Source organism: Oncorhynchus nerka, linkage group LG9a (genome assembly GCF_034236695.1).
Source record: "Oncorhynchus nerka isolate Pitt River linkage group LG9a, Oner_Uvic_2.0, whole genome shotgun sequence".
Lineage (NCBI taxonomy): Eukaryota > Metazoa > Chordata > Actinopteri > Salmoniformes > Salmonidae > Oncorhynchus > Oncorhynchus nerka.
In genome coordinates, this window is record NC_088404.1 from 24,661,374 (window position 1) to 24,679,579 (window position 18,206).

Sequence of the window (18,206 nt, forward strand, 5' to 3'; positions counted from 1 at the left end):
GCCCTGTCAGCCTCTCTGTTCAGATTGGTGTGATGGCTCTGATGCTCTTCTTTCATTAGTCTGGGCCTGTCCGTCCGCCACACTAACACAAATCACATTGACATCCTAACTCGTCAGATACACACAGAGCAATTTAACTGATATTCATTAGAGGGATGACAAGAGCTGATGGGCCTCTCTGGAGGAGGAGAGGGGACTCATTTCTCCCTCTCTATCTCTCCACCCGCCTGCACGACGCTGAGTGACTTTGCTTTGGGATCAGTGAGGCGTGGCATCGGCTATCCCTTTCCTCGGCTCGGGTATCCTCGAGACAAAGAAGAGACATCTCATCTGAATTACTTTCTACAATATAAAACCATCTAGAATCATTCTCCTGACATCTCCTGAAATGTCACTTTTCAAGGGCTAAGGCAGTTGCTTAGCCTACCTAACGGTCTGTATTAATGCTCATTCAAACAGAAGTCCAATAATTTAGGACTTTCTCCTCAAGCCCTTCATTAACCCCCATAGTGTCAACTATCTTATCTTCGCCCCAAAATCTTAGCCGTGTTCCCCAAGAAGTCAATACGATTCACTCACCCATCAATTCCTAAGGCATTAGCAACAAACACTTAGATTCAGGGCTATACCTTTATGTCACAGAATACTGTATACATGTTCATGTCCTCAGTCGTATGTTCTGCACAACAGTGTTGTCAGCTGAACTATACTATAATCAATGACGTGTTACCCCATCTTTCAATGGTCTTTATTAGCTAGAGGCTTTACTCAGCTAGTCTGAAGTGACCGCTCACAAGGTCCCCATGCAACGTTATCACAACATATTCCAAAAGTCTGAGGCGGTAATGAGTTTGTGTGAGAAGACAGGTTCAGGACTGTGTGTGTTAATTAATGTGTTCCCGGATGAGAGGAACTGAAGCGAGAGGAGATTTAAAAGAGTAAATGGTGTGTTGCTTGAGCAGACTGTCCTCTGTGAGTGAGGAGAGAGAACAGGGGGTTTAGTCTGGGCAACTGCATCACTCACCATAGTAACCAAGCCAACTCAAAGCCAGATCACTCAGTTTAGACCAATAAAGAAATATGTTGTGGCTTGTCAATGTAGCATTGTATCGGAATTAAAAAATATATGTAAAAAAATAATACACAAGGCATTTGAGGAAGGCCCAAAAAAAAATGGTGAAACACTCCAGTCACCCAAGTCATAGACTGTTCTCTCTGCTACCGCACGGCAAGCAGTACCGGAGCACCAAGTCTAGGACCAAAAGGCTCCTTAACAGCTTCTACCCCCAGGCCATAACACTGCTGAACAATTTATCAAATGCCGCCCGGACTATTTACATTGACCCCCCTTGTTTTTACACTGCTGCTACTTGCGGTTTATTATCTATGCATAGTCACTTGACAAATTACCTCAACTAACCTGTACCCCCGCACATTGACTTGTGTTCCGGTACCCCCTGTATATAGCCTCGTTATGTAATTTTCTTGTTACTTTTTGATATTTTTTTGAGTAAGCGGTTCACGGTAAGGCCTACCTGTTGTATTCTGCGCATGTGACATTGTTTTGATACCATAATAACGAACTCTGCATTCATTTGGTAACAGTGTGTGTATATTCACTTTATTCATGGCCTCAAGGATGCAGTGTGACCTAGCAGTTAGTCTGTTGTAAATTACAGTACCTCATGAGACAGAATAGGAGTTTGTTTCATGTCTTAGCTGTTTAGGGATGCAACTGCTAAGTGTAAGTCTGGCTGTGAGGATCATCTATATGTCTGCCATGACCATTAACCAGTGATGTCCCAGCTCCTGTGTCCCTAGCTGCCTCATGGTAATGACATTGACGCCTGGTGGTAATCAGCCCACTCAGCCTGCTGTTGCGCTCTCCTCCAGTGGCTTGTTTCAGGAACATCTGGTGGTTGACATGCAGCACCTGGCAGACTCCTCAGTGCAACACACCCTGCTCTTAGCTCGCACATGCCGCTTGGTTGGCCTGCGCAGACAATACAGTCTACTACACAGATCTGAAGGCTCTGCCTGCAGTAACTAACAGTGTTGTTGTGGATGCAGACTCTAGTTTCTGTAGTGCGTTTTGGGACTGGGTAAGAGAATAAATGAAGGTGTTAAAAGCATTTGTGATATTTGAAGAAACAACAGTTGCGTGAAGCAATTTAAGTCAATTTAATAATAGAAGCAACAGGGCATGAACAACGTTCCATTTTATATCTTTTGTTTTATCAAATAACATTTAGAAAACTATTGTGCAAAACATACTCATGTTAGTCTTCTTCAAAGGCTCTGCACCAGTGGATAGTCATAGTCCTCTTAAATGAGGAAATATAACAAGTATGCATAACAGCAAGTGGTAAGCCTATATACTGTATGTACATTTCTACATAGACCTGGATTTTGAGGTCCCCTGACTTGATGATAAGCAATGTGGCAGATTTGACAGATCTGCAACACAAACTGTATATAAAAATCATATAAAATGTGATGTAACAGACTACTTACTATGTTGTCAATTCATTTGGCAAATTGTCAGAAAGAGCACTCCCACATTCTTGCCAGATATCTTACAGTAAAAATGGACCAACTAAAAACTGACGCACCAAATTTGTTTTGAACTGTTAACTTGTCAATGCATACATGCAGTTCAACAAATGTATAGAAACTTCACAAAATAAATACATTGTCATAAAACTGAAATTACTACACTTTCCAAAGGGAGAGTTTACCCAAAACACAAAATGACTTAAATGTTTCCTAACCTTCAGCGAAGAAAACAAATCTTAAGTGTGTATCGTGGTCCTTCCTGGTCAATAGACAACTTACGGTAAAAGGTCAGGAAACATGGAACTTTGCAATTTGAGGAAACTATCCCTTTGAAAGCTGAATATTCATGACCTATATCTTCAACATATGAAATGAATGTCTTTTGAAATAGAGGAAAATACAGACAAGCAAAGGCCATGGAAGTAAATACCATGTGCTGACACAACACTAGTTAATGGCATCATTGTGCATTTTTGTCACACACTTCATTTGTTTTCTTTTTTCCTTTGTAAATTCTCTTTTTTATACAGCGTATATTCCAGTATGTCCAATGCTGGCAGCACTCAAGTGTTTCTATAATGTAATGACAATTCTACTTCTAGTGTTTCTCTATCTCAGAGACATACAGCAGGTGGTCCTCCGGGGACATCCCGTGGCTCTTGCTGAGGTGGAGCTTGATGGCATGCTTACTGGCAAACTTACGGATACACAGCTGGCACCGGTACACAGTCCCACTGCCCTCCTCCAGTGACTGGGAGGAGGGTGGAGAAGAGAGGAGGAAGGGGTCTGGTTGGGGCAGTTTATCAGACCCACCCTTCAAGGAGTCCCTCAGGGTCTGTTTGGGGGAGAGCTTGGCCAGGTCCTTCAGTCTGAAGCCCAGGTGGGCCTCCAGGTGGCAAATGTAGGCAGCGGAGGTCCGGATCTGTGAAGCGCACTCACTGCAGAAGAACACTGGGTGGCCCGAGTCCAGGTTCTTAAGGAACTTGGTCCGGCCAGTCCTCCTCAGCTGGTACTTGACATTGGCCAGCCAGTGGCTGATGGTAGTCATGGAAAGGCCAGTGAAACGGGACACGTGCATCCTCTCCTGGGGGCTCAGGTCAGACATGATGTACTTCCCCTCGGACGTCTGCCTGAGGCTGGAGGAGAACTGGGCCTGCAGGAGGATCAGGTGCTGGGGGTTCCAATTGGACTGACGCCCCTTCCTCTTATTGGCCATGGACCCCTCAGCATCCTCTGCGGTGGTGGAGCCCACCATGTCTGTGACCCGCTCCGTGATCCTGGTCCGTGAGGGAGGCATGGAGATGTGGTGTGATGATTGTGTCAGGTTCCTCAACATGTCGGAGATGTCCGACAGGGCGTTTTCATGGTGAGGGCTGCTGGATGTGAAGGGGGAGACCACGGTCATTTTAGCAGGGGTCACCATTGAGGAAGGGGAGATGGAGGAGGCTGTTGAAGAGGGAGTCAGAGGAGCAGAGCCAATAGAGCCACCTCGATCACTCTTCCCTTTGGTCAGGTCCATGGGCTGGTCATCACTGGACTGACAGACACTACTACGAGCCACGGGCACTGGGTGTTTTTTGTTGTGCGTGGGGGGAGCGGCCACGGCGGCCCTCTCGGCCATACTCTGGCTCAGCCTGGACATCAGACTGAGAGGGTCCTGGCTGGGCAGGGTGGGCTTGGCTGCTTTCCCTAGGTGGATATTCATCACAGACTGAAGGGCACTTAAAGGGTTAACAAAGGGCTGCTCCAGAGGGTTGTGGCCTGTTATGAAGGCTGTGCTGCAGCTCAAAGCGGAGGCAGGCGATTGGACCATTTCTCTCATGCGCTCTCTCTCGGACGGTGAGACCCTGTCGCTATGGCTACCTCTGTCGCTGCTAGCCAGGGTCACTGACCTCCACTCTCGGGGTGAGTCTGCTCCAGTGGATTCCCACCCCTCACTGCTACAGGGTGAGAGGTTCACCTCTTTCTTGGGGGACAACTCGCTCTTTACCCTCCTCTCCACTTTGGCCACTTTCTCTGTCACCTTCTTCACCAGCTCCTCCATGGCCTGGAAGTTGTTGAGGTGGGGGAGGGCAGAGCTCTGACTATCGGGTGGGAAGATCGGGGACTGGGACATGCTGAGGGAGGAAAGCCCCCCCTCCCCTCCATTGAACAGGTACTTGACAGGGGAGCTCTTCTCAGGGCTACCCTGGGGCATATTCAGGGAGTTGGGGAACTGATAGGCAGCGTGGATACTGGGGTATCCCCCCCAGCTGGGGTTACCACTCTGGGCTTTGTTGATCGCTGATGTCACGGTGTTCTCCAGGGACTTGAGGATGTCGAAGCCACCTTTGGGGCTTTCTTTCAGGTCCTCCTCAGTCAGATAGTTATACTTGGTGGAGATGTCAAACTTCTCCTCCACCTCATCACCATCGTCCCCGTTCAACACCTGCTTGTCATGGCTAACCATGTCCTGGGTAAACTCTTCCTCCATCTCCTCTTTCTTAATGTCTTTGAGAGGAGCGGAGATAGCCGGGGGTGATACAGCAGAGGGTGGAGGAGGGGAGAATGTAGAAGGAGCTAATGGGATAGATTGAACCTGCTCCTCATTGGTGGGCGTGGCCTGTACAGGGCTGGGGGACGTGGACTCCGGGACTGGCCTACCTCTCTTACTAGGGGGGTTGCCGTTGGTGACCCTGAGGAAGTGACCTGTCACCATCATGTGGGCGGTCAGCTCCTGCAGTGTATTGTGGGAACTCCCGCACTCTATGCACTTGAGGATCTGGGACTTGCGAGATTCGAACTGCCATGCATAGCTGGCTCCGTTCTGGTGGCCAAAGCGGTTGTTGGGGGTGATGTAGGGGTTGGAAGCCTTGTTGGATGGGATGTTGTGGTCACTACCTACAAAGGCTTTGGGTTTGGGGGTCACCTCTCTTGAGCGTGGGGAGCCAGGGAGGTCCAGGCTCCCAGAGAGTGGGCCTCTCTTCCTTGAGATCATTTTGGCTGCCACAGGGGCCAAGGGTTCCTTCAGAGGCACTTTCTGGTAGTGTTTGGTCTTGATCATGTGAACGCTCAGGTCCTGCAGGGACTCGAAGGAGTGGCCACAGTACATGCACTTCAGCACCTTCGCGGCATCCTCCTTGCCCTCCATCTCCAGCAGGGAGCGCTTGCGAGGCTTGGACCAGCTCCCCCTGGCCCCATTGGCTCCCCTATCGTGATTGTCATCGCGGTAGTGACCCGTATCATTCATGTGCACAGTGAGGTCCACCAGGGTGTCGTAAGCAGCGCTGCAACCCTTGCAGCGAAATTTGCTGGCCCCGGTGAAGATGTTGCCGTACAGTCTGGGGTTCTGCCTGTGGAGCTGCACTGTGCTGAAGATACTGGGCTCTGAGGGAGAAGGGTTGTGGAGGCTCTGAGAGGCCTGCTGCTGCAGGGATTTAGCCACTGCGGACTGGTGCCAGTCATAACTACTGCTGCTGCAGCTACTGCTAGTGCTGCTAGTCCGCGGTGGCTTCTCCACAGGTGTCTGTGTCTGTGTCAGGGTTGAGCTAAAGTTCAGGGGTGACCAATAGGAGTTTGTCAGGAAGCTGGAGTAGATTGCCTTCATCTGTTCCAGGGTGTCCTGCGCCAAGGGAGTGTCCAGGCCTGAGGGGGTCCCTACCCTCACCCCTGCGCCGTTCAGAGGCTCTTTGGCAGGCCCCTCAGATTTGACTGAGGCGGTCTCAAAGTCTGACAGGGGGTCGCTGGCCTCGCTCACGTGTGATTCACTGTCCATCTCCTGAGCAGAGATCTCAGCCCCAGCAATGGAGTCCTGGTCACCCAGTGGTTCTTTGGTGAGAAGGTCATTTTCTGAGTGCTCTACCTCCTCTGGAAAGTCCACCTCCTCCTTCATCTCCTCTGGAGAGTAGGCTGGAGGGAAAACAGAAAAGAGAGCGAGTTATATTAAGGCCAATGAACACAGTGTTAGTAGAACTACTGTAGAGAAAGTTTATCTTCTACAGGTGCCTGAGGTCTCGCAGGAATAAATGAGCCATCTGTGAGGGATCCGAGTTAAAGCCAAGTTGAGAAATGACAGTCATCCCATTTCACCTCATCAACCATTAAGGTGTTATTTTCCTCCAAAGGCAAGCCAGTGTTTATATACTACCCCAGCCACATGGATAACTTACTGATGCTCCTTTCACCTTTACTTTGTTTATGGCGGGGGAAAAAGTAATCTTGGCAAAAACATAATGTGCCATTTTATTTATCTCAGGGCACAACAGCTTGAAATGAAAGCTGAATCTGAAATTAATGAAGCCCAATCGCGCCGTGGCATTCTCCTCTGGGGTAATAAATGAGTTGGATCAACCTCCATCTGTCAGTTAATATGTGTGACGCCTCTTCATCTGCCTCTGTCTCCTTACATGCACATGCCATCCACATTAACAAGGAAGTATCACTCATTACTAAAAAAGGGAAGCCGGATTTATGACGATAAGACTATATGGGTCCGCAATAAACCATTTAAAAAGCATTTATGAATTCTGTGTTCACTATTTGTTCATAATTACTCCCACATTAAGAAACTATTTACTAATCATTAGTAAAGCATTTTTGCAGTCCCTAAAGTGAGTGCCATTTATGGTTTATAAATGTTTTGAATGGCCACTAATTTCTCACAAAAAAATGGGCATGCCATTGGTAGACATTCCTGTCAACACAGGATGTTTAAGGAAATATATAATATATATATATATATATATATATATATATATATATACATATATATACACACACACACGTGTGAATAACTATCTTACTAACATTTACAAATGTGGGAGTAATGCTTATTACATGGTGTGTACACGGTTTGTAAATGTCTTATAAATGTTTTATTATGGACCATTAAAATAAAGTGTTACTGACTAGGTAAATGTTAGAATGACATTTTTCAATGTCATCTAGATTGAAGCCATTCACAACAGATTATCATCAAGAGTGAAGTGGATTATGAGTATTGCAGACAGGGCAGGAATGGTTTTTGTAGCAGTCTCCCTGTATGTCCCTAACAGGTGCTGGTGTTAGGCAAAAACAGTATCAGGACATCAGAGACATTTCCTCAGAGAGAAAGAGCGGGAGGGAGAAAGACAGAGGGAAGAAGAGTGTGAGGTTGAGGAGGAGACAGCGGCAACACATAAGGGACAGGTCACTTTGCATGTGTGTGCCTTCAGCTCAACATAGACAGGTGACTTGTTAGTGTGTGTGATGGGTGCTTGGCCCTGACAGATCACAGGGGACACAGATCCCTCCCGCAGTGCCCCCCTCCCGTCCTCAGAGATAGACGGTCCCCTGTAGTGACAGACCGCGTCACCAGTCTCCTCCCTGTGCCCCTTCCCTTTCTGTCCACTTCATTCTGGACTCAACTCCCCCACCCCCAAAAAATCTCCAAAACAATGAGCAAAGATACTTGGAACATCTTGTATACCTATGACAGATATAGATGCAGATGAGCATACTGACTCGGCACACACTGATCCACCATCCCAAACACCCACCCACCCATCCAACCAACCAACCAACCAGCCCACCCAACCAACCAACCCACCCATCCAACCGCCCATCCATCCAACCAACCGCCCATCCATCCATCCATCCAACCAACATCCCATCCATCCAACCAACAGCCCATCCAACCAAACCCGCCCATCCATCCATCCATCCAACCAACCACCAGCCCACCCATCCAACAGCCCACCCATCCATCCAACCAACCGCCCATCCATCCATCCAACCAACCATCCAACCAACCAACCGCCCATCCAACCAACCAACCGCCCATCCAACCAACCAACCGCCCATCCAACAACCAACCGCCCATCCACCCAACCGCCCATCCAACCAACCAACCGCCCATCCATCCAACCAACCGCCCATCCATCCACCCAACCGCCCATCCACCCATCCAACCGCCCATCCACCCATCCAACCGCCCAACCAACCGCCCACCCATCCAACCAACCAACAGCCCACCCATCCAACCAACCAACAGCCCACGCATCCAACCATCCAACCAACCAACAGCCCATCCAACCAACCGCTCATCCATCCAACAAACCAACAGCCCATCCATCCAACCAACCAACAGCCCATCCATCCAACCAACCAACCAACAGCCCATCCATCCAACCAACCAACCAACCACCCATCCATCCAACCAACAGCCCACCCAACCAACCAACAGCCCACCCAACCAACCAACAGCCCATCCATCCAACCAACCAACCGACCAACAGCCCATCCATCCATCCAACCAACCGACCAACAGCCCATCCATCCATCCAACCAACAGCCCATCCAGCTATCCAACCAACCAACCGCCCATCCAACCAACCATCCAACCAACAACCCATCCAACCAACCATCCAACCAACCAACAGCCCACCCATCCAACCAACCAACAGCCCACCCATCCAACCAACCAACAGCCCATCCATCCAACCAACCAACCGCTCATCCATCCAACCAACCAACCGCTCATCCATCCAACAGCCCATCCAACCAACCAACCAACAGCCCATCCATCCAATCAACCAACAGCCCACCAACCAACCAACTGCCCATCCATCCATCTATCCAACCAACTGCCCATCCATCCAACCAACTGCCCATCCATCCAACCAACTGCCCACCCACCCACCCACCCATCCAATCAACCGCTCATCCATCCAACCAACCAACCGCTCATCCATCCAACCAACCAACCGCTCATCCATCCAACAGCCCATCCAACCAACCAACCAACAGCCCATCCATCCATCCAACCAACAGCCCATCCATCCAACCAACCAACCAACAGCCCATCCATCCAATCAACCAACAGCCCACCAACCAACCAACAGCCCACGCATCCAACCATCCAACCAACCAACAGCCCATCCAACCAACCGCTCATCCATCCAACAAACCAACAACAGCCCATCCATCCAACCAACCAACAGCCCATCCATCCAACCAACCAACCAACAGCCCATCCATCCAATCAACCAACCAACCACCCATCCATCCAATCAACAGCAAACAACCAACAGCCCACCCAACCAACCAACAGCCCATCCATCCAACCAACCAACCGACCAACAGCCCATCCATCCAAACCAACTGCCAACAGCCCATCCATCCATCCAACCAACAGCCCATCCAGCCCAACCAACCAACCGCCCATCCAACCAACCATCCAACCAACAACCCATCCAACCAACCATCAACCAACCAACAGCCCACCCATCCAACCAACCAACAGCCCACCCATCCAACCAACCAACAGCCCATCCATCCAACCGCTCATCCATCCAACCAACCAACCGCTCATCCATCCAACAGCCCATCCAACCAACCAACCAACCAACAGCCCATCCATCCAATCAACCAACAGCCCACCAACCAACCAACTGCCCATCCATCCATCTATCCAACCAACTGCCCATCCATCCAACCAACTGCCCATCCATCCAACCAACTGCCCACCCACCCACCCACCCATCCAATCAACCGCTCATCCATCCAACCAACCAACCCATCCATCCAACCAACCAACAGCCATCCATCCAACAGCCCATCCAACCAACCAACCAACAGCCCATCCATCCATCCAACCAACAGCCCATCCATCCATCCAACCAACCAACCAACAGCCCATCCATCCAATCAACCAACAGCCCACCAACCAACCAACTGCCCATCCATCCAACAGCCCATCCAACCAACAGCCCATCCATCCATCCAACCAACAGCCCATCCATCCAACCAACCAACCAACCAACAGCCCATCCATCCAATCAACTGCCCATCCATCCAATCAACCAACAGCCCACCAACCAACCAACTGCCCATCCATCTATCCAACCAACTGCCCATCCATCCAACCAACTGCCCATCCATCCAACCAACTGCCCACCCACCCACCCACCCACCCATCCAATCAACCGCTCATCCATCCAACCAACCAACCGCTCATCCATCCAACCAACCAACCAACAGCCCATCCATCCAATCAACCAACAGCAACAACCAACCAACTGCCCATCCATCCATCTATCCAACCAACTGCCCATCCATCCAACCAACTGCCCATCCATCCAACCAACTGCCCACCCACCCACCCACCCATCCAACCAACCAACCAACAGCCCATCCATCCATCCAACCAACAGCCCATCCATCCAACCAACCAACTGCCCATCCATCCAACCAACTGCCCACCCACCCACCCATCCAACCAACCACCCACCCACCCACCCATCCAACCAACCGCCCACCCATCAACCAACCAACCGCCCACCCACCAACCAACAGCCCATCCATCCAACCAACTGCCCACCCACCATCCAACCAACAGCCCACCCATCCAACCAACCAACCGCCCATCCATCCAACCAACCAACCGCCCATCCATCCAACCAACCAACCGCCCATCCATCCAACCAACCAACCGCCATCCATCCAACAGCCCATCCAACCAACCAACCAACAGCCCATCCATCCATCCAACCAACAGCCCATCCATCCATCCAACCAACAGCCCATCCATCCAACCAACCAACAGCCCATCCATCCAACCAACTGCATCCATCCATCCAACCAACAGCCCATCCATCCAACCAACCAACAGCCCATCCATCCAACAGCCCATCCATCTGCCCATCCATCCAACCAACTGCCCACCCACCCACCAACCAACCGCCCACCCATTCAATCAACAACAGCCCACCAACCAACAGCCCATCCATCCATCCAACCAACAGCCCATCCATCCAACCAACCAACCAACAGCCCATCCATCCAACCAACTGCCCATCCATCCAACCAACTAACCACCCACCCAAACCAACCGCCCACCCACCCACCCAACCAACCGCCCACCCATCCAATCAACCAACAGCCCACCAACCAACCAACTGCCCATCCATCCAACCAACAGCCCACCCAACCAACCAACCGCCCATCCATCCAACCAACCAACCGCCCATCCATCCAACCAACCAACCGCCATCCATCCAACAGCCAACCAACAGCCATCCATCCAACAGCCCAACCAACCGCTCATCCATCCAACAGCCCAACCAACCCTCATCCATCCAACAGCCCATCCAACCAACAACCAACAGCCCATCCATCCATCCAACCAACAGCCCATCCATCCAACCAACCAACAGCCCATCCATCCAACCAACAGCCCATCCATCCAACCAACCAACCAACAGCCCATCCATCCAACCAACTGCCCATCCATCCAACCAACAGCCCACCCATCCAACCAACCAACAGCCCACCCATCCAACCAACCAACAGCCCACCCAACCAACCAACAGCCCATCCATCCAACCGCTCATCCATCCAACCAACCAACCGCTCATCCATGCAACCAACCAACCGCTCATCCATGCAACCAACCAACCGCTCATCCATCCAACAGCCCAACCAACCGCTCATCCATCCAACAGCCCATCCAACCAACCAACCAACAGCCCATCCATCCATCCAACCAACAGCCCATCCATCCAACCAACCAACCAACAGCCCATCCATCCAACCAACCAACCAACAGCCCATCCATCCATCCAACCAACTGCCCATCCATCCATCCAACCAACAGCCCATCCAACCAACCAACAGCCCACCCATCCAACCAACCAACAGCCCACCCATCCAACCAACCAACAGCCCACCCATCCAACCAACCAACCGCCCATCCATCCAACCAACCAACCAACCGCTCATCCATCCAACAGCCCATCCAACCGCTCATCCATCCAACAGCCCATCCAACCAACCAACCAACAGGCCATCCATCCATCCAACCAACAGCCCATCCATCCAACCAACCAACAGCCCATCCATCCAACCAACCAACAGCCCATCCAACCAACCAACCAACAGCCCATCCAACCAACCAACCAACAGCCCATCCATCCAACCAACTGCCCATCCATCCAACCAACAGCCCACCCATCCAACAGCCCACCCATCTAACCAACCAACCGCCCATCCATCCAACCAACCGCCCATCCATCCAACCAACCAACCGCTCATCCATCCAACCAACCAACCGCTCATCCATCCAACAGCCCAACCGCTCATCCATCCAACAGCCCAACCAACCGCTCATCCATCCAACAGCCCATCCAACCACTCATCCATCCAACAGCCCATCCAACCAACCAACCAACCAACAGCCCATCCATCCATCCATCCAACCAACTGCCCATCCATCCAACCAACTGCCCATCCATCCAACCAACTGCCCATCCATCCAACCAACTGCCCATCCATCCAACCAACTGCCCATCCAACCAACCAACCGCTCATCCATCCAACCAACCAACCGCTCATCCATCCAACAGCCCAACCAACCGCTCATCCATCCAACCAACCAACCGCTCATCCATCCAACAGCCCATCCAACCAACCAACCAACAGCCCATCCATCCATCCAACCAACAGCCCATCCATCCAACAGCCCATCCATCCAACCAACCAACCAACAGCCCATCCATCCAACCAACCAACCAACAGCCCATCCATCCAACCAACAGCCCATCCATCCAACCAACCAACCAACCAACAGCCCATCCATCCAACCAACTGCCCATCCATCCAACCAACAGACCATCCAACCAACCAACCAACAGCCCACCCATCCAACCAACCAACCGCCCATCCATCCATCCAACCAACCGCCCATCCATCCAACCAACCAACCGCTCATCCATCCAACCAACCAACCGCTCATCCATCCAACCAACCAACCGCTCATCCATCCAACAGCCCATCCAACCAACCAACCAACAGCCCATCCATCCAACCAACCAACAGCCCATCCATCCAACCAACCAACAGCCCATCCATCCAACCAACAGCCCACCCATCCAACAGCCCACCCATCTAACCAACCAACCGCCCATCCATCCAACCAACCGCCCATCCATCCAACCAACCATCCGCTCATCCATCCAACCAACCAACCGCTCATCCATCCAACAGCCCAACCAACCGCTCATCCATCCAACAGCCCATCCAACCGCTCATCCATCCAACAGCCCATCCAACCAACCAACCAACAGCCCATCCATCCATCCAACCAACAGCCCATCCATCCATCCATCCAACCAACTGCCCATCCATCCAACCAACTGCCCATCCATCCAACCAACTGCCCATCCAACCAACCAACCGCTCATCCATCCAACAGCCCAACCAACCGCTCATCCATCCAACCGCCCAACCAACCGCTCATCCATCCAACCAACCAACCGCTCATCCATCCAACCAACCAACCGCTCATCCATCCAACAGCCCATCCAACCAACCAACCAACAGCCCATCCATCCATCCAACCAACAGCCCATCCATCCAACAGCCCATCCATCCAACCAACCAACCAACAGCCCATCCATCCAACCAACCAACCAACAGCCCATCCATCCAACCAACAGCCCATCCATCCAACCAACCAACCAACAGCCCATCCATCCAACCAACTGCCCATCCATCCAACCAACAGCCCATCCAACCAACCAACCAACCGCCCATCCATCCAACCAACCAACCCACCCATCCATCCAACCAACCAACCGCCCATCCATCCAACCAACCAACCGCCCATCCATCCAACCAACCAACCGCCCATCCATCCAACCAACCAACCGCCCATCCATCCAACCAACCAACCGCTCATCCATCCAACCAACCAACCGCTCATCCATCCAACAGCCCATCCAACCAACCAACCAACAGCCCATCCATCCATCCAACCAACAGCCCATCCATCCAACCAACAGCCCATCCATCCAACCAACAGCCCATCCATCCAACCAACAGCCCATCCATCCAACCAACCAACCAACAGCCCATCCATCCATCCAACCAACAGCCCATCCATCCAACCAACCAACCAACAGCCCATCCATCCAACCAACCAACCAACAGCCCATCCATCCAACCAACCAACCAACAGCCCATCCATCCAACCAACAGCCCCATCCAACCAACCAACCAACAGCCCATCCATCCAACCAACAGCCCATCCATCCAACCAACTGCCCATCCATCCAACCAACTGCCCATCCATCCAACCAACTGCCCATCCATCCACCCACCAACCAACCGCCCACCCATCCAATCAACCAACAGCCCACCAACCAACCAACCGCCCATCCATCCAACCAACAGCCCATCCATCCAACCAACCAACCAACAGCCCATCCATCCAACCAACAGCCCACCCATCCAACCAACCAACCGCCCATCCATCCAACCAACCAACCGCCATCCATCCAACCAACCAACCGCTCATCCATCCAACCAACCAACCGCCATCCATCCAACCAACCAACCGCTCATCCATCCAACAGCCCATCCAACCAACCAACCAACAGCCCATCCATCCATCCAACCAACAGCCCATCCATCCAACCAACCAACAGCCCATCCATCCAACCAACCAACCAACAGCCCATCCATCCAACCAACAGCCCATCCATCCAACCAACCAACCAACAACAGCCCATCCATCCAACCAACTGCCCATCCATCCAACCAACTCCCACCCACCCACCCAACCAACCGCCCACCCATCCAATCAACCAACAGCCCACCAACCAACCAACCGCCCATCCATCCATCCATCCAACCAACCAACCAACCGCCCATCCATCCAATCAACAGCCCATCCATCCAACCAACAGCCCATCCATCCAACCAACAGCCCATCCATCCAACCAACCAACCAACAGCCCATCCATCCAACCAACCAACCAACAGCCCATCCATCCAACCAACAGCCCATCCATCCAACCAACAGCCCATCCATCCAACCAACTGCCCATCCATCCAACCAACTGCCCATCCATCCAACCAACTGCCCATCCATCCAACCAACTGCCCACCCACCCACCCAACCAACCGCCCACCCATCCAATCAACCAACAGCCCACCAACCAACCAACCGCCCATCCATCCAACCAACAGCCCATCCATCCAACAACCAACCAACAGCCCATCCATCCAACCAACAGCCCACCCATCCAACCAACCAACCAACAGCCCATCCATCCAACCAACCAACCCTCATCCATCCAACCAACCAACCCATCCATCCAACCAACCAACCGCTCATCCATCCAACAGCCCATCCAACCAACCAACCAACAGCCCATCCATCCATCCAACCAACAGCCCATCCATCCAACCAACCAACAGCCCATCCATCCAACCAACCAACCAACAGCCCATCCATCCAACCAACAGCCCATCCATCCAACCAACCAACCAACAGCCCATCCATCCAACCAACTGCCCATCCATCCAACCAACTGCCCACCCACCCACCCAACCAACCGCCCACCCATCCAATCAACCAACAGCCCACCAACCAACCAACCGCCCATCCATCCATCCAACCAACCAACCAACCAACCGCCCATCCATCCAATCAACAGCCCATCCATGCAACAACCAACAGCCCATCCATCCAACCAACTGCCCATCCATCCAACCAACTGCCCACCCACCCACCCAACCAACCAACCGCCCACCCATCCAATCAACCAACAGCCCACCAACCAACCAACCGCCCATCCATCCATCCATCCATCCAACCAACCAACCGCCCATCCATCCAACCAACAGCCCATCCATCCAACCAACTGCCCATCCATCCAACCAACTGCCCATCCATCCAACCAACTGCCCACCCACCCACCCATCCAACCAACCGCCCACCAATCGCCCAACCAACCAAACCGACAGCCCATCCATCCAACCAACCAACCAACAGCCCATCCATCCAACCAACTGCCCATCCATCCAACCAACTGCCCACCCACCCACCCAACCAACCGCCCACCCATCCAATCAACCAACAGCCCACCAACCAACCAACCGCCCATCCATCCATCCAACCAACCAACCAACCGCCCATCCATCCAATCAACAGCCCATCCATCCAACCAACCAACAACAGCCCATCCATCCAACCAACTGCCCATCCATCCAACCAACTGCCCACCCAACCAACCGCCCACCCATCCAATCAACCAACAGCCCACCAACCAACCAACCGCCCATCCATCCATCCATCCAACCAACCAACCAACCGCCCATCCATCCAACCAACAGCCCATCCATCCAACCAACTGCCCATCCATCCAACCAACTGCCCACCCACCCACCCACCAACCGCCCACCCACCCACCCACCAACCGCCCACCCATCCAATCAACCAACAGCCCACCAACCAACCAACCGCCCATCCATCCATCCAACCAACCAACCAACCGCCCATCCATCCAATCAACAGCCCATCCATCCAACCAACCAACCAACAGCCCATCCATCCAACCAACTGCCCATCCATCCAACCAACTGCCCACCCAACCAACCGCCCACCCATCCAATCAACCAACAGCCCACCAACCAACCAACCGCCCATCCATCCATCCATCCAACCAACCAACCAACCGCCCATCCATCCAACCAACAGCCCATCCATCCAACCAACTGCCCATCCATCCAACCAACTGCCCACCCACCACCCACCCACCCACCCAACCAACCGCCCACCCATCCAATCAACCAACAGCCCACCAACCAACCAACCGCCCATCCATCCATCCATCCAACCAACCAACCAACCGCCCATCCATCCAACCAACAGCCCATCCATCCAACCAACTGCCCATCCATCCAACCAACTGCCCATCCATCCAACCAACTGCCCACCCACCCACCCACCCAACCAACCGCCCACCCATCCAATCAACCAACAGCCCACCAACCAACCAACCGCCCATCCATCCATCCATCCAACCAACCAACCAACCGCCCATCCATCCAACCAACAGCCCATCCATCAACCAACAGCCCATCCATCCAACCAACTGCCCACCCACCATCCACCCAACCAACCAACCGCCCATCCATCCCCAACCAACCAACCAACAGCCCATCCATCCAACCAACCAACCAACAGCCCATCCATCCAACCAACCAACCAACAGCCCATCCATCCAACCAACCAACCAGCCCATCCATCCAACCAACCAACCAACAGCCCATCCATCCAACCAACAGCCCATCCATCCAACCAACCAACCAACACCCATCCAATCAACCAACAGCCCACCAACCAACCAACTGCCCATCCATCCAACCAACCAACCAACCAACCGCCCATCCATCCAATCAACAGCAATCCATCCAACCAACCAACCAACCAACCGCCCATCCATCCAACCAACCAACCAACCAACCGCCCATCCATCCAATCAACAGCCCATCCATCCAACCAACCAACCAACAGCCCATCCATCCAACCAACAGCCCATCCATCCAACCAACTGCCCACCCACCCACCCACCCAACCAACCGCCCACCCATCCAATCAACCAACAGCCCACCAACCAACCAACCGCCCATCCATCCATCCATCCAACCAACCAACCAACCGCCCATCCATCCAACCAACAGCCCATCCATCCAACCAACTGCCCATCCATCCAACCAACTGCCCATCCATCCAACCAACTGCCCACCCACCCACCCACCCACCCATCCAACCAACCGCCCAACCAACCAACCAACCGACCATCCATCCAACCAACAGCCCATCCATATTGCAGACAGGGCAGGAA

At 52.4% G+C, this 18,206-nt stretch overlaps 1 protein-coding gene across 1 annotated transcript in view; it reads right to left on the reverse strand.

The window, feature by feature from the left end:
* Positions 1 to 2,162: 2,162 nt before the first annotated feature.
* Positions 2,163 to 18,206, reverse strand: part of LOC115134085 (teashirt homolog 3-like) — a 28,838-nt gene continuing 12,794 nt past the window's right edge. The window contains exon 2 of the mRNA XM_029667714.2: positions 2,163 to 6,444. Coding sequence (XP_029523574.1) covers positions 3,155 to 6,444 — 3,290 coding nt within the window. The 3' untranslated portion in view covers positions 2,163 to 3,154. The remainder of the gene's footprint in view (positions 6,445 to 18,206) is intronic.